Source organism: Aulonocara stuartgranti, assembly GCF_965226115.1.
Source record: "Aulonocara stuartgranti genome assembly, chromosome: 22".
NCBI classification, from domain to species: Eukaryota; Metazoa; Chordata; class Actinopteri; order Cichliformes; family Cichlidae; genus Aulonocara; species Aulonocara stuartgranti.
The window spans coordinates 32,531,563-32,549,565 of NC_138957.1; the positions used below are offsets into that span (position 1 = coordinate 32,531,563).

The following is an 18,003-nucleotide window of genomic DNA, read 5'->3' on the forward strand; positions in this document are numbered from 1 at the left end:
CTTCCTGGTTATCGCTGTGGTTATGGGATCCATCTTCTCAAGGAGCCCCAAGGCCATGACACTTGACCCCAGTTGCTGTGAAGGATCCCCATATCTCCGTGTCCCCGTCTGGTGTCTGTTCCTTTCTCTGCAAGAGACAGAAAGCCAACACCTCTCCTGCGCTGGCTCTCCTAACCTAATGTTGTTGACTTTGTTTATTCCAATCCTATGCCATGCTTATGTGTGTAAGCGTGCATGCATTTAACCCTCTGCACGTGAAGTCAATAGCTCCAATATATCAATCCGATCCGTTGTCGGATGAAGCTTTTGACCTTCACAGACTAAGTGCCAGCTCCTTATAAGCACATTTGCAATGTGTGTATAAAAATGAACAACAGACCTCAAACAAATTGGGCATTCTTAATTCTAACTTGAGTGTAGTACTCAGTTTCTGATCATCTAATTATGCTTCTCACTCGTTCCCTAAATTGTCTAGAAACCTTTAATTTTGCCATACCTAAATTATTAAAACACAGACCAAATGATAGACCCCCTATATAGCTTTTACCTTTATGAGCACACTTCAATAATGAGCAACAACCTGCAATCTGTACCAAAAAATCTTCATGGTCCCACCTGCAATTAAAGATCAGATGCATTTTATACCTGTTTTAATTCCTCCTTATATAGAACCTCCTCAGTTTCAGGTTAGTAGCGATTAGTCTCAATTAATCGTTCTAGTTGTATTTTGCAATTCAGCTAAAAAGCAAACCTGTTACAGTAAACAGCTTATTTACAACCACCTGCAAATCATAAGAGTAATAAAAGATTCAGCACAACAGACAAGTATCATGTTCAGGATTTCTCCAATCATTAAATCACTAATATTGCCACAATTTGCTTTATTCACCCTTTGGGCAATGTTATTCCAAGAGAGAGAGAGAGAGAGAGAGAGAGAGAGAGAGAGAGAGAGAGCCCCTAATGGCCAGTTAGTGGGCTCTAGGTTAAACTGTCCCCAAATTAGTTATTTGTTATTATTACTTGTTTTCATGTCACTTGTCTGTTTTCTACTGCACCCTTCTCACCAAAGCAAAGCAAACATTAGCAGCACATTGACCGTAGTCAGGCATCCACATCCCATAGGTGCTATAAAAACATTTCCTGTAAAAGAATCACAGTTTTCAAGACAGGGTGTGTCTCCCCCAACACTCTCACCAGAATACAGTGTAATAGCATCCCCAACTCCTAACCCATAAACACCGTTTCTTCACACATCCGCCCAGAAATCCTGTAATAGAAAAACATTAAAACTGTAACCCTGTAGGGAAGAAAATGTAAATGGTAACGCTGCGCAGTTACCTCTGTAAGCAACACAAGACACAAAAATGGCATTTACAGGTTCACTCATCCTCGAATATTTTGTCATCCTTCTACTCCTGTAAAAAGAAACACACATAAATTCATCCACCCTTTTATCCTATCTAGGTGGAGGTGGTTAACCTTGAGTCATGGTCAAGTCTTGTCATCTTTTACCAGTCAGTCCGTTTGTTTTTATTCCCAGTCTTTCATCCATTCATCCATTCTTTGCTGATAGTGAAACCTGTCGTCGCATTTAGTTTCCACACTCAGCAAAATGACGTCATCTCAAAAAGAAAACAAGAACTTGAGTTTGGATTACCTCGCTGAATCCTTTTTTAGACAGGGACTCTCGTTTCTAATTGTCCCCACAAGTGTTTCCTCCAGAACCCATTTCAATGCGGAGAAACTCACTTGGTTCAAAGATTATTCTGTCAACTGGTTCAACAATGGTAAATGATTAATGATTGATACTTCTGATTATAACTGTGATCATAAGAAATATCTCCTGGTCACACTCCAAATGCTCAACCAGACCGTGACAGGTCCCGCACGCCACAGCCGCTCTATCACTTGATGCATAATGCTCCGAGGTGCTACGGTTATGAGCCGAGTTACGCCAGGTCGCAAGTTTTGTGAGGTGCTTTTTTGATATTTAATGGATCGGATTACATTTTTTATTTCTCTCCGATATCCGATCCAGTAATTTTGGTCAGTATCGGACCGTCCATCTCTAGTTAGGACCTATGAAACACATCGTGCAGACTCTTGGATGTTAGAAGACAACTGATACTGCTCATGAATAAGACTAAAGGTAGGAAGGTGTCCTTTATAACTAAACCTTAAGTTTTATATCATAGTTTATAATATAGCACGTGTATTTCAGTAATAGCTTCTTTATTTCAGTATAGTGGTGTGCGACTCTTACCAGTTTGTCCTTGAAAAATCCACACGAGTCCAGATTTCAGAGGACATGGCACGTGGAGTCTGATACTCCTATAAGTTATCCAAGTCATCCAATTCTTTTGTAAAGGAAAAACAAATATTCATGTCTCCGGTAAGTTATCTCAGGGACAACTGTTTAATTCATAGCAGCTTCTGCAGTAACCATGGTAACCACGGACACTGAGCGGATGGTCCGATGCAGGTCAGACTTTGGGAAGTTATCCTTCAAGTTTCTGAAAAAAAGGCTCCTCAGCTGTGCGGCTGTTTGTCAGAATATGTTTTATATGAGCAGCGTGTGATGCTCACTTCACTGAATGAAGAGCAAACAGTTAGTTGCATTGTTACGAGAACGTGCGCGTATTAATTTCATGATTTATTAAATGTATAAATGTTAATATAGCTACATGCAAAGAAATCAAACGGTGTCCATAAATTATGTTTAATTTTTACATTTTTTGAGTTAATCTGAAATCATACAGTTAATCTGTATTATTTCAGATTAACTCAAATAGATTTTTACAATTTTGTTAGATTTCAGTTATACACTCAGACAGATTGCAGTCAGTGGAATTTAAAAGAGTTAAAATGATATTTTGTATCAGCAAAACAATACATTTATTTGATTTATTTTTAGTCTAGCACTGAAATTTAGAATTCAGCAATACACAGAGCTCAGCTTTATTTGCAAGGTTATTACATTTGCAGTGGATTTAAGAATTTGGGATCCCAGGTGGTTGATATTGTACAACAACAAAAACACGTGTAAATCACGCAAAAGGAAAGCAACACTGCCCTCTCCTGGTTAAATTAAAGTTATACACAATGACTGTTTTGGGGTCAGAGAGAGAGGGCGCGATTGTGACGTGTACACCATAACATTTGATTTCTTTTTTTTTTATTCTGTTTTTATTTTTGTTATATGCTATGTTTATATTTCCAAGAAGTCTAGATCCCTAAATTCACTAAATTACATTTTCTGCCAAGACTCTAGAGCGGCTCTTCCTCAACCTCCTCCGACCACAGGTACAACATGCCCAGGACCCACTACAATTTGCATACAAGGCGGGTGTCGGAGTGGAGGATGCCATCCTGTACCTCCTACACAGAGCCCACTCACACCTGGATGGGGGAAAAGGCACGGTCAGGATCCTGTTTCTTGACTTTTCCAGTGCCTTTAGTACCATCCGGCCCTGTATGCTTCAGGAAAAACTGAACAGGATGGAGGTGGACCCCTGCCTGGTCCCTTGGATCTCCGACTACCTCACCGACAGACCACAGTACGTCAGGCTGAAGGACATCACGTCTGACACAGTGGTCAGCAGCACAGGAGCACCACAGGGAACTGTGCTGTCCCCTCTTCTCTTCACCCTGTACACCTCTGACTTCTGCTACAACTCTGAATTATGCCATATTCAGAAGTTTGCAGATGACACGGCCATCATGGGGTGTATCTGGGATGATCAGGAAGAGGAGTACAGAAGTCTGGTGAGGAACTTTGTCGCATGGAGTCACACAAACCACCTGCAACTCAACACCTCAAAGACTAAGGAACTGGTTGTGGACTTCGGGAGGTCTAGAGCAGGTCCACTGCCGGTTCAGATAGAGGGGGAGGAGGTGGAGGTGGTCAACAAGTACAAGTACCTCGGGCTGTGGGTGGACAATAAACTGGACTGGTCATGCAACACAGAGCACCTGTATAAAAAAGCCCAAAGCCGACTGTACTTCCTCAGGAGGCTGAGGTCTTTTAACATCTGCAGGAAGCTCCTGAGGATGTTTTACCAGTCGGTGGTTGCTGGAGTACTTTTCTATGCTGTGGTGTGCTGGGGGAGCAGCACAGCAAAGAGGGACTCATCCAGGCTGGAGAAACTGATCAGGAGGGCTAGCTCTGTGGTCGGCATGAAGCTGGACACTCTGGTGACAGTGGCAGAGAAAAGGACATTAAAGAAACTGATGGACATTATGGACAATGCCAGGCATCCTCTGCACACGGCCATTAACAACCAGAAGAGTCTGTTCAGTGACAGGTTGCTTCTCCCCAAGACAAGAACTAACAGACTTAAAAACTCCTTTGTCCCACACGCCATCAGACTGTTTAACTCCTCTCTGGAGGGGAGAGGGAGGGGAAACAGGAGGACAAAGGAGGGGGGAACAACTAAGCTGTAGTGCCTCTTCACCTCACTGTGCAATACTTTTGTAAATAGTCAACAGTGCAATAGACCTCAATACTTGAAATGTGCAATTCACTTGTATTTTTATTTTTTATTCCTATTTATTCTATTTATCCCCTTCGTATATTTTATTTATATTGTCTCTGTATTTATATATATGTGTGTGTGTGTGTGTGTGTGTGTGTGTGTGTATATATATATATATATATATAATATTCTGCAACTCTGTAACTTCTGTCGGTGCTGTGCTTTTTTGGAAATCGAATTTCCCAGAGGAACCCACCCGAGGGATTAATAAAGTTCTATCTAATCTATCTAATCTAATCTAATCTGATTGGCTGATTACATATTTGTGTTAATAAGCAGTTGAACAGGTGTACCTATTAAACTGGCCAGAGAGTATAGGCCTTGAATTTGGTTATGAATCTTTCAGTCCATTTTTTTTCTTTCTTTCTGCTATTCCTCTGCTGAGAGAAGCTGTAGAAGTGGAGGGTTTTATTATCATTCAAATGTCTCAGTGAATAAAGAAGAAAAAAATGACCACGAAGCAAGAAAGCAAGAGACAAGGCTAATCAAAAAGGTATTGGGTGAAGCACGTGCTTATTATGCCAACCCCTTTAACAAAAGATATATATATATATATATATATATATATATATATATATATATATATATATATATATATATCATATATTCAGTACATTATGCATTCAGTACATAGATTTGTCTATGTAATTTATATATCTGTGTATCTGTGTCAGCACTTGATGAGACTGGCCCTGTATTTCTCAGATCAGTGTGTTGTTCATTCAAAGATGTTCTTCTGCTTGGTTGTAATGGGTGATTGTTTGAGTTATTGTTGCCTTCCTGTTAGCTCAAAGTAGTTTGGCTATCAAGAAGATTCTGTAAGTTACCGAGTGATGAATGCATCAATTAACGATAACATATATGTAAGTTGCAAGAAGTAGATTTTTTTCAGAGCTTTAACAGAATTACAAATGTTTAGCCTAAGTAATATTTTCCGCTTTTTTTAAAATCTAAATTAAGCCACACATTTATTTCAATAATGTGACAAAGATTAGTAACATTTTATAAAACATTAATAAAAAACAATAATGGAGGTAACTGTGACAGCAATGGAAGGGGACCAGAACTCAAAACAGAGTGGATTAAAAACCTTATGAAGAACGATCCTCGGCACCTGGAGTGGATATCAGTTGTAAGATGTGCTGAGATCTCATCTGTCTCTCTTTTTCAGGTGTTCATATTTTGCAAAGAATGAATAGCTGTGAATGGGGTGTTGAGACTGGAGAGATAAATGGCTTCAATCAGTATGGGCATGATGTAGAAAGTCTTCTATCATTTGACCTGCAAACAGTGACGTGGATCGCCACATCACCACAGGCTGTCACCACCAAACTGCGATGGGAAGCTGAAAAAGCTCAGTTCGAATATGTCTGTGTGTTTCACTTTTCCGGTGCAAATGAGAACATCATCATCAAATTGGACAAAACACTAAACTGCAGTGGTTGTAACACTACAGTTTAGTGTTTTGAAGACAATAACTATGCACTCTACACTGAAAAAAATAATCAGTGGTATAAACGTAAAAAAATTATTCTAATCGGTTGCACGAAATTAAGTTATGTTTGGTTAACCTTAGTTTTTTATGTTATACCTGCACACATTTTTCTGGTAACACAAACATGACTTTTTTATGTTGTTATGTTTTTCATTCCGGTCAAATATTTATATAAACCACTTGTTTATCAGACATGAACTTTTTGTGTTAATTGTATTGGACTACTATGTGTTATATTGACAAGATTATTTTATGGTAAGCTTATTTTATTTTATAACAAATTTCTAATATATAATATATAATATAATATAGTATATAATTGAGTGTTCAATAAATAAAACTAAATTAAGGCTGATCTTACTGTATGTACTGTACACTTTCTCTTCAATCAAAGAAATAAGCAAAACATTTTTGAACAATGACCTGTATTTTTGAAAATACTACACAGTTGTAACAATGGACTTTCAATTCAGGCTTCCAAAATATACATGAGTCATATTTGTACAATGCATCTCTTGAAAAACATTCCATAACATTCCTCAAAGTTATCTGCTGTAACCTGAATTCAACATTGTGGGGCCTTATGACATCGCGCTTATGTAAAAAATAGTTTTTTAAATGTAAGAGCCATAAGGTAATATGGCAACAGGGGTGTAATTATTAAAATGACACAAAGAAGAGACTTAAAATAACATTATAACCCACAGGCACACAACCAAGAGACCTAAACTGATTAGTATTGGCTTGCTTCTATCACTAAACATCACAATCACTAATACTAGACGATGCAATCTGTTTGTAGTGGTGCACCTTGGGAAAAAAATTGCAAACTGGTGAAATTGGTGCAAGGCACCATTTCCATTGAGAAAAATGGACATTCAAAGTTTGAATTTTTTTTTAAAAGAGTCATGGCTTGAAAAGTGAAAACTGCAGTAATAAAGGCCCCAAGTTGAAAAGTGCCAGAAAAATAAGTTTCACTATGTCCTGCAACTTTACCAGTGCTGGCTTAAAAGAAAGGATGGTACATATTTGAAGAGGTAAACATGTTGTTCCCACATCATAACTGGAAAACTGTTCAATCGTACAGTCTGGTCCTGAAAACCTGGGCCTTCTTTGAAAGGCTGTTCCTTTTGAGCTCCATAACCAGTTTCTATAATACCTCGAAGGTATACTTTTCCAGTGGGTAGGTGAGGTTCAAAGTGTACATTAGTCCAAACAGCATTGCAGCTGCTAGGGTATAGTTATCCAAATCCTGCCAGACTCTCTGGCCTTCAAGGACTATCCCGATGTCCTCAGGGCTGCCATTGGCATCTCTTGACTTTATGATGTAAATTCCCATGGTTGTTTCCTTATTAGATCGTTGGATAATGGCTTCATCTGTGGCCTAGAAAATGCAGAATTCCAAAATTTAATTAAACAGAACACTGGTCAAAGAACATTATACCAAATCTTATTTTAATCTGTGTCACTATTCCAAAAAATGTTAACATTAACACATTAGGTGAACAAAAATGGATTCATTACAGCATGTGATTTGAGTCCTCAGAATGCTTAAAAAGGTAATGAAGTGAAATCTCCATGCAAAGAAGCAGAATACGGTCAGAGCACAGAGAGGTGTTCAACTATCAACTCCACACATAGAAAAATGCAGGTAAAAGAAAAAGAAAAAAAACGCACCCATGGTAAATTGTGAAAATCCCAGGTGATTTTCGACATACTCCTGGCATAGAGTGACAAGCAGCATTTTGTTAAAATTATTATTTTCCCTAAATTAATTTTTTTCTTACCTGGGCCGTGGGCTCCAGAATGTTCTGAAGTCTTCTTCCTATTTGTCCTCCTCGCCTTTTGAAGACCTTTATTAGTTTGTCAGATAGCACATCTATCTGCGAGAGTAATCTGGACTGCAGTGGCATGGTGGTAATGCGCTTAAACTCTGCATTTATCTAAAAAGAGAAGTTGTCACATAAAAATGCTGTCAAAATCTCAAATCTCACAAGGTTACATCCACACAAAGTTATATTACTATTTATTAGCTATGGGTCCCATGTTGCTGAGCAGTTCCATAGTTGCCCTTACTTCCAAACCACCCAAAGCCTGTTTGCAACCACAGCAGTTGCCTCCTTCTGGCCATTTTGCAGTTCTGCCAAATGACCCAGAAACGACATCTATTATTGTCATATACACATCAAGGTCTTTCATTAATACTTAGTTAAATTAGTTAATTTGACCTTTCCAGAAAATTTACCTTACAGAATGTGAGATAAGATATGCAAATCTTCACTAGTAAATAAAATAATGTTATTAAAACCTTAACAGTAACACCTCTACATAACAGCGCTAGACAATTGTTCTGAAGCAACACCAATCTGCCCTTCAGCAGGGATAAGCACCATATATCGATACAGAAAAAATAAATTTAACATATTTATATTGTCATTATTTTTTATCTCTTTAAGCCCTCCTCTCAGTCTCTCTATAAATCAGTTAAAATAATTTGTTGGGTTTTTGTGTGTCTTTAACATGTTATCAGTAGATTACATTCACTGCCCCAGAACATGAAATAAAGCCCCACGTCATGCACTTCCTCTCCTAATGAGTACTGCATAGGTGTCATGCCCTAAATAAACCGACTTTAGTGAAGACACCCCCCCCCCAACACACACAGAGCCCACCCCATGGCAAACTAGCTTATTTAACTGTATAACTAAAACATTTTAGGTACAACCAGTTAACTAAATGGACACGAGTTTGTTAGTCTGTATTCACTGAGAAAAAACAAGCGGATGTGACTGGGCACACACTGAAAAAAAGCTAATGCACATAATATTGTCTCGCAGCTTAAGCTAGCATTATCGTTAGTTAACTTAAGGAATGACTTGTTTTTTACATTATGTTGCTCAACAGCAATTCATGAGAAAAACTTCCCCATCTAATGGATGTTCTCTTCGTTTCCTCTCAAACATGTAGTTTTCAGTTTACCTTGACAAAGTAAAGCTCAGCACCAAACGTAAACGAAGCGAAGACAAAAAATGGCGGACCGCCACAGTGAATTTTCCCTCGCAAAACACACCCTGGGGGTGGAGTTTCAACAGAAAACATAACTATTTTCTGTTATTTTGATATGACTGGTTTTAAAAGACTGAACATCCTTCTAAAACAAGTGAAAGGCGTGAGACTTAATTATGTTTAGACCAAAAATATAAATGATTCATGTTGGATATATTTACTGTATTTTTACTAATTTAACAACCTCATCATTGCATTAGTCGCTTTATGCTATAGCATTACGCTTACATTAGCTTGAAGCTCAAGGTCGTCATTTTATTTAATTTCTTTTTCTGGGCTTACAAACAGGACACACAACATTTAGATAACCGTTACACTGAATCTTGGGTCTGTGTTGAGTCTTCCAGCTGCTGACTACAGAAGCTAGATTGACCTTTCAGCATGTTTATAGCGGCTGTGGCTATGTGCTGGTAATGTTACCGTGTGTGAGCAGTCACATTGGCAGCAGACATGTTTCAACAAACTAGTCATATCCCAGCCCTACATTAGCTTGTTTAATGGTTAAGACACTGCAGGTACCACCACTTACTACAGACACCGATGCAAGTTTGTAATAGTCTGTTAATTTAGACTGAAAGAATATAGAAACAATATTAACTCACATTATATATGTTAATTACTAATTTGCTTATCGCATAATTTCGGTTACCATTAGCTAACTGGAGCCTAACATTGGCCTTTCATGGTTTTCGATAAACAGCCCACATACCTGTAAAATAACAACACCCAGTAAAAGTCCACATATATAAAGGGTCTACACTCGTTCTCACTGGTGTGTTAGCTTTAAAATCTTATTTACCTTCAAGTGTAAAACTCCAGATGGTAGATTTTCCAAAGCGAGAGACAAAAATGGCGGACAGCGCAGCCGATTTTTCCTTTCCAGGGGGCGGAGCTTGAGGATAAAACACGACTAACTTGTTTCTTTTCAACATGATTTGTTCTAAAAGAATCAATATTCTTAAAGAATATGTGAAAATTAAAAGACAAAAATATGTTTAGATGTGAAATTTAAATTAGTCATGCTGGATATATGAAGTAATTCTATGCAAATTCAACAACCACCCTATTGCATTTTTTTCAGTGTAGCTTTTAGAGCAAATCCTGTCACTTTGCTTTTTAATCGATGTATTAATTAATGTACAGTAACTTTGTTATATTAGCCTGGGTTAAAACTGGGATTAAGTGATTGTGTGAGCTATGAGCACTCCTCTTTCAACCCAAAATATTAGCACAAAAGAGTAAACCCTCTCTCAATACTGATTACTTAAGCATTATGTGTTCTTGCACCCTAAAGTATGGCACACCATACATACTTAAGAAGTAGTTTCTCATTGTTGTAATTACTGAAACTTACTTAGCAGTTGCTATTGTTTTATTCTGTGTTTGTTGCCAATGTGTGTCTGCTCTTGTGGTATATGACGACCAAGCACTTTTTGATATCAAGTCGTCCCACAAAACTTGGATAAAGCATAATGTGGGTGATCAAACCTCAACCCCTCTACGATCACTGGTGTTTAAACCAGCACACTTGTTTACTTGCCTGCTGTCATCTAATCTTTCAGATGAAGGGGGAGATGTGTAGGTCTTCTGCTGAGAGCTAAATCTTACCTGAGATGTGGCTGTTGGTTTAATTCTTTCTGCTATTCAGGTGGATTTTTTTTCCCAACTCAACGATCACTGGGGCTTCAGTGGATCCATCTTGCCTTTCCTGCTCATCCGGGTTTACCTAACTTGCAGGTGGTTAAAACATGTTTAAAACCAGAGATTAGACAAATGTATAAATCAAGAATTAGAAGAGCAATAATAATAATAATAAGACTAAAACTCTTGGTTGTTTTGCGTGGATTATCTTCATGAAATTTAATTTAAAGTACTTACTCATCTAAGATGGACTTTATTTGTTTTGTTTTTATGTTTGTTTGTTTGTCTTGTTTTACTCTTTTGCTTCAAGGCCTGTAAATGAGCTGCTTCCTAAATTATCTTTTGTTAAAAGGGTTGACATAACACACATTTGCTTCAGCCAATACTGTTTTCATTAGCTTTATCTCGTGCTTTCTTGCTTTGTGCTAGATCTATATTCTGTATTCATTAAGATATTGGAATGCTTATCAAATGTATAAATTAAAAAAAAGTAAATAGAACAGACCAGGTGTTGCAATGTGAATTATGGGAACATTTGCCCATGCTTCATTAATTCTTCAATAAGCCAGGGCCAAGCCAGCTCCGATCAGCAAGAACCCTGTTATCATGGTTCCGAATAGGTAGATATCTTCAGCAGTCAGGCTCACCCGAGCCTGACTGTGATCAAATCCATAATTCCTCTTTTAGGTTTTAGAGAACAGACTGTGAGAGAGTGTTCCAGGGAAAAGTAAGTAAAAACACAAGACAAGGACATAAGAAGCTAAGCAGGGAAGATAAGGGCAGGAGAGGAGAAAAGTGCGACCGCCTTCGCTGAGAGCCAAAAGAGTTCTGCCCAACTGTTAAGCTCAACTGTGTGGACTTGATTGGTCGGGTTGCTGTTCAAAATGCAGCAACTTGCCTTTTGTTGGGCAAGAAAGAGTGTTAAACCTATACTGGCCTCCAGTCCATTTCAGGATCTGACCTGCAGTTTGTGCATTGTGCTAGCTCTTCCTTTTTCTTTGAAGTGTTCAACCAAGGATCAATGGATTATAGAGTTTCTTTAATGGTGTAAGAGTTTTACATGAAAAAAAAATCTCTTGAGGTGATGTGTGATATGGTGACCATTGTCAAATTTACCGAGGCAAATCTAATCATATAATTGAAGTGATCATTCTCAGCACAGGAAATGACATTGGTTTTCGAGCTAATTTTGTAATCTAAACTGCCTAATTATGGAATCAGAACGATGCCACCTTGAAACGAAACCAAAAAATGGATTGAAACCGAAAAAAAATATTGTAACTGAAATAAATGTACTGAAAAATCTTGTATTGAAACCGAAAAAAAAATTGATAGTGAAAAACAATTAATTGAAACTGTAATTTTTTTGTTTTCGCTTACAATTTTTTTTTGTTTTCGGTTTCAATCCACTTTTCGGTTTCAAACCATTTTTCAGTTTCACTCTGCTGGCACTGTTTTGGTGTACGGGGGCGCGCTGGGGGGCGGGGATTCCGACCCGCATGTATTTGCATATATTATAATGCTGACCAATGACTGGAGAAAACACTGACGACGCAGCTGCGGTCACGGACAAACTCGCACGTGTCTGTTCGGGAATGGCAGATGCCGAGAGGTCCAGCGTTTACATTACCGACTATTTCAAAGTGACAGCCTGAGGTGTTCTTCAGTAAATTGGACTACCGGACAGGAGGACCTGAGGCCCCACCGCATTATTTTTGGTAAGTTAAATGTGTTTGTAAGCTAATCCGTAATTTAGGTCCTTAGCTAGCTACCTAAGGACCTAGCTAGCTAAAATGAGCACTCCGCTGTCGGGGAAACATGTTTTGTAAAGTTCGTTTAGCTAACCCGTGCAGGTGAATGAATTTACCCTGACTAAAGAAATCAAGAGAAACGCACCGGGCTGCTCAGTGACTAACCACGGTTACTGTACTTTATTATGAGTATTATATTGTAAGAGCAACGGGCTGGACTCTGCTTCTGCTCCTGTGCAGAGCTGATTATTAAATATGTGCAAACAGCAGCATGTTTTCTGTCGCTTTCCACATGTGGAAGGACATTAACGCCAACTTTTAAATTCCCCTCATTAGTCAATAGCTACGGATTAAATAGCAAAGCCCGATACTTATGTACTGAAACCAACTACTTCCGCTTGTCAGCTTAACTTAAAATGTTACATTTTTCCCCTGATTATTATTATTATTATTTTTTTTTTTTTTTAACGGAGTTTGTTACAAATATTCAGGTTAAAAAACTGTCCAAATTATTTTTAATGAATTATGTTCACAAAGTCACATGTTCAGTACTCTGTACAGCTTGCATTCTTTAGGACAAATAATTTGAAACGTTAATATTTCTTGTTCAATACTGAGCTGATAACATCTCTGTATGTTGTGACCAGGATGCAGCAGCAGACTGAACCTCGACTGAAACCTGCTCCATCATCTCATCTTTGCAGATGTCCATTTATAAAGCATCAACAACTCAAAGGTAAACATGATATTAGAAAATGTGTTAGTAAAGCCTTTAAAACAAATAAAAAAATAAACAGCTGTCGGCAGAACTGTAGGACTGAACAACTTCAGATCCCGAGTGTGTGAGGCCGGAGAAGGATCAGCTGTATTTCAGATTTGAGAGATAAACTTTATATTTCAGTTTGTGATGATTCTGTTCTGTTTGTGATTACAGGAGCCGTCCTCAGATTCAGACCTCAGCACCACCCAGTGACAGCAGACAGATCATCCTATATCTTCAATCTTTGTAGTAACTCCAAAATTAACTGAAGAAAACAGTACAAAGGTTAAAGTACCACATGTGCTGTCAGTGAAAGCTGCAGCTGTTTTATTGATAAATTTAAAGACAAAAAGTCAAAAGGATTAATCACCCCTGTAACTGTGTCACTATACATCAGCATTAACAGTACCTCAGTTTGGTGTTTCAGAAAACTGCTGATCTCAGACCTGCACAACTTCCGTTTTAAACACTGAATGTACTCAGCTACATGAAGAGCACATGATGTTTTCTCTGACACAATTAAATAAAACCTGATTAAAAGTCAAAGGTTGTTACTTGTATTTGAACTAAAAACTTGTGATCTGGAATTCTTTCACTGTTTTTTGACAATAGTGTGTTATTTATCATAAAGTAATTCAGAGTCATTCATACCAGAGTAACCAGTGAGCACAACATATTTAACTTTCTACAGGACTTAAAGCTATTACTATAGCTTATAGCTATTACTTAACTGCACTACTGTATAGTTCTGTGTAAATAATCATTCTGTACATATGATGATTTTTAATCCTACAACTGTTTATAACTTGCATAGTTCACATTTCTGTATAACTGTATATCTCAGATTTCTATAGTTTTTCATATTTATATCCTGTACATAGTTTATACTCACTACAGCCTGTACATACTTATATAGAATATTCACAACATACTTCATACCGTGTACATTGTAACATACCATAATAGACCCATTTCTGTAATATACTTACATATCTATACTATTGCTAATATATATTGTAATATATCTATATCATGGCTAAAGCACTTCTGGATGGATGCAAACTGCATTTCGTTGCCCTGTACCTGTGCATGTGCAATGACAACAAAGTTGAATTCTATTCTATTATATTATGTAAAAGTCCAGATCCTCTGAGGATTATCTGAGTACTTCTAACATTACACAAAGCAAAGGTCTCCATCAGTGTTCATGAAATGCTGGGTTTATCCTTCTTGTGAGGGAGCTGCTGGTGAAGATCACGAGCCCTGCTTGATCCTGGCGCTGAGTTTCAGTCTTCCTGGTGTTTCTGAAATGATGCCTCTCACTGTGGGTCAACAGAACTTCTGGCACAGGACAGCTGTAATGAAAGAAATTGAAGTTTTGGAAATGCCCTATATGTGAGAAGCAGATTTTGTATTTACTTTTCTTTTGCCAATCAAGATAACAAAGTATAATTTTCCATCCATCCATCCATCTTCAACCGCTTATCCGAGGCCGGGTCGCGGGGGCAGCAGCCTAAGCAAAGAGGCCCAGACCTCCCTCTCCCCAGCCACCTCCTCCAGCTTATCCGGGGGAATACCAAGACGTTCCCAGGCCAGCCGAGAGATATAATCTCTCCAGCATGTCCTGGGTCTTCCCCGGGGCCTCCTCCCGGTGGGACATGCCTGGAACACCTCACCCAGGAGGCGCCCAGGGGGCATCCTTGTCAGATGCCCGAACCACCTCAGCTGACTCCTTTCGATGTGGAGCAGCAGCGGCTCTACTCTGAGCCCCTCCCGGATGGCCGAACTTCTCACCCTATCTCTAAGGGAGAGGCCAGCCACCCTTCGGAGGAAGCTCATTTCCGCCGCTTGTATCCGCGATCTCGTTCTTTCGGTCACTACCCACAGCTCGTGGCCATAGGTGAGGGTAGGGACGTAGATCGACCGGTATATTGAGAGCTTCGCTTTTACACTCAGCTCCCTCTTCACCACGACGGACTGGTGCAGCGTCCGCATTACAGCAGCTGCAGCCCCAATCCCTCTGTCAATCTCCGGCTCCCTTCTCCCATCACTCGCGAACAAGACCCCGAGATACTTGAACTCCTCCAGTATAATTTTCACCATACAATTACTAACCTTGTCATCTCCTGCACTGTCTGTTTTGGGCTCTGGGCTCGTCCTTCCCAGCGCTCATGAGACTGCTTTGCTGCACTGTGGTATGAGGTGCTAACCTGTTGACAGTGTTGGGAAGGTTAATTTTAAAATGTATTCTGAATACTTTACAACTACATGAATGTGCTATTGCTGTGTGATTTATTACTATTACTGAAGGCTACTTGCCATACCAACACCAACTAGATGTTAAAATCTTAATATAAATGAGTAACAGTAAGTGGACATTAGGTAAGGCTGCAGCGATCTCGTGTAGAAAACTATTCAGCGCGTATATAAAACAGGTCAGCGGCTCCGAACCGTATTAAAGGGACCTCTGGCTAATACGTCCGGTTCGTGTCGGGCTCGAAACTAGCTTTACTTTGTTGTCTGGGTCAAGTTTGCTAGCGAGAGACAGAGAGGCGTTGAAAGGCTGCTTATTGTTTCGGAGGAAAACACGAACACAGTGTACAGTCGAGTCTTAACAGCTTACTTACAGCTGGGCTCGTCAGGCACTCTTTTTGGCTTTAGTGGTTATTAATATATTTACATGCTTCCAGCTCCCGTTTCTGCTCCGTGACAGCTGTACTTTTCCTTTTTCTCCCTCCTTGCTCACAGACACATAACGGGTATGGCAGTCCATTCTCCCTGCAGCACGGACTACACTGCCCATGAGGCTACATTGTTTAGGGCGATGCCTGTAACACTGCTATTGCCTTCATATTAAATCATTTTTGTATAATAATTTTTAGAGGCTCTTATGTTTTGTTTGGGTTTCCACCGGCGTGGAATTACCAAAAAATAGAGAGACCATAGCCTAACATATGAAACAGGTAAATACCGCCATGTAATCCATTTATTTCAACAAACTAACTGTATTCTCAATATCACCTATTGAACAGTAATTGTAACGGATACATTTACTCATATTTTGTATTTTAAATACGTAATGCCGGTATTATGTTACTGCCCAACACTGCCTGTTGAGATCCTGAGATCCGCTCCTAGAACACTGGCCTCCAACTCCTGAAGAGACACGGGTGTCCCTAAATTTAGCAAATATTAGCTTCAGGCTAGCTTGCTACAACGAATAGGCTAATACCAGCATTTTACCACAACTTCACCAGATGTAGCTAAAAAAACTAAACTAATGTCCAGCCCAGTGGGACAGCAAGAAAAGATGACAAAAAATGATTACTTACTTGCGGTTTGGAGGTTCAAGCTGAAATTGAAGCAGCCATTGAAAGACGGGAAGAGAGAAAGATGGCAGCTTGGTCAGCACTAGTGGCCTCTATAATGTATGCAAATACATGCGGGCCGGAAACCCCGCCCCCCCAGCGCGCCCCCGGACGCCAAAACAGTGCCAGCAGAGTGAAACTGAAAAATGGTTTGAAACCGAAAAATGGATTGAAACCGAAAACAAAAAAAATTGTAAGCGAAAACAAAAAAATTACAGTTTCAATTAATTGTTTTTCACTATCAATTTTTTTTTCGGTTTCAATACAATATTTTTCAGTACATTTATTTCAGTTACAATATTTTTTTTCGGTTTCAATCCATTTTTCGGTTTCGTTTCAAGGTGGCATCGTTCTGATTCCATACCTAATGTGGTTGCAGACACTGAAAATCTGAAGCAACAGTATGAGACTATAAGACAATAGTCTGGCTCCTTTGGATGTGGATGAGTAGCAGCTCTACTCTGAGCCCCTTCCCGATGACCTAACACATCACCCTATCTCTAAGGGTGAGGACAGCCACCCTTCGCCAATTGTTTTCGGGATCTCATTCTTTCATGAGGGTAGGTGAGGGTAGGGACATAGATCAACTGGTAAATTGAGAGCTTTGCTTTTATGCTCAGCTCTCTCTTCATCACAACTGACTGGTACACTGTCCACATCGCTACAGTCTGTTTGTTGATGTCCCGCTCCCCTGTCCCAAGATACCTAACCATTTAAGTAGATCAATGCTTATATTGTAGTTTTTAGACTTAAAAACTACTTAAAAAATATGCCCCACTTAAAAACGAAGTGCTGACTGAAGTGAGGGGGGGGGACATAAATCATGTCATTAAACATGATTTATTGCAGAAAACTACTGAAGTAAAAATGAACACAGGGAAGCGCTTATCTTCAGAGTCTTCCGGCCAAAACAACAAACAAAACACCCCCTTTAACTAAAAATCAAACCAAGAACTCTCTAGCCGAAAACAAAATACAGTGGCTGAGCTCCCTGTCGAGCCAAAAACAGGAGAAAATGATCAAAACAAAAATGGCAGAGAACCCCTACCTGCTTCCACTGTGATGAACTAATTACCACTGTAAAGGCACACCTTTGCTCACAATAAAAGAAAGAAAGCCAAAGTTACACAGAGTTTAAATTCACACACACTAAGGTTTGCTGCCCAAACCACTGTAGCTCACAGCTCTGGCAAAATGGGGGAAGTGGCAGGGGCGTGGCAGTTTAGGATGGCAGACTATATGCCGTGGCTGACGAGCTGCAACACACCTCAGCTGTGGCTCATGAGGCAGACCTGTAACACAGGAAAGGAGAAAAAAACTCTCTCACAGAGGGAGAGCCACTAAAGGTCAGCGACCATAACAACATAACAGAAATGCCTTTTTAATT

The 18,003-nt window shown here is 39.3% G+C and overlaps 1 protein-coding gene and 2 long non-coding RNA genes across 3 annotated transcripts; 1 reads left to right on the forward strand and 2 right to left on the reverse strand.

Annotated features, from left to right (window-relative positions):
* Positions 1-6,359: 6,359 nt before the first annotated feature.
* LOC309699252 (uncharacterized protein) lies at positions 6,360-9,853 on the reverse strand. The gene is made up of 4 exons (XM_082522205.1): positions 9,806-9,853; positions 8,107-8,170; positions 7,818-7,973; positions 6,360-7,414 (listed from the first exon to the last, which is right to left on the reverse strand). The coding sequence occupies exons 3-4, from the start codon at positions 7,941-7,943 to the stop codon at positions 7,181-7,183; spliced, it is 360 nt and encodes a 119-aa protein (XP_082378331.1). The 5' UTR covers positions 7,944-7,973; positions 8,107-8,170; positions 9,806-9,853; the 3' UTR covers positions 6,360-7,180.
* Positions 9,854-12,165: 2,312 nt separating this feature from the next.
* On the forward strand, positions 12,166-14,155 carry LOC309699258. The gene is made up of 3 exons (XR_014274276.1): positions 12,166-12,455; positions 13,136-13,224; positions 13,423-14,155. It is a non-coding gene; the product is annotated as an uncharacterized lncRNA (long non-coding RNA).
* Positions 14,156-14,165: 10 nt separating this feature from the next.
* Positions 14,166-17,808, reverse strand: LOC309699262. The gene is made up of 3 exons (XR_014274280.1): positions 16,581-17,808; positions 15,364-15,458; positions 14,166-14,603 (listed from the first exon to the last, which is right to left on the reverse strand). It is a non-coding gene; the product is annotated as an uncharacterized lncRNA (long non-coding RNA).
* Between the last annotated feature and the right edge of the window lie 195 nt (positions 17,809-18,003).

What these genes read in the sequence shown, in the direction of transcription:
- LOC309699252 (XM_082522205.1), bottom strand. Translation starts at nt 7,943, where the DNA reads ATGCCACTGCAGTCCAGATTACTCTCGCAGATAGATGTGCTATCTGAC. An exon ending in TTCTGGAGCCCACGGCCCAG is followed by an intron (nt 7,415 to 7,817) that starts GTAAGAAAAAAA and finishes TGCATTTTCTAG; the next exon opens with GCCACAGATGAAGCCATTAT.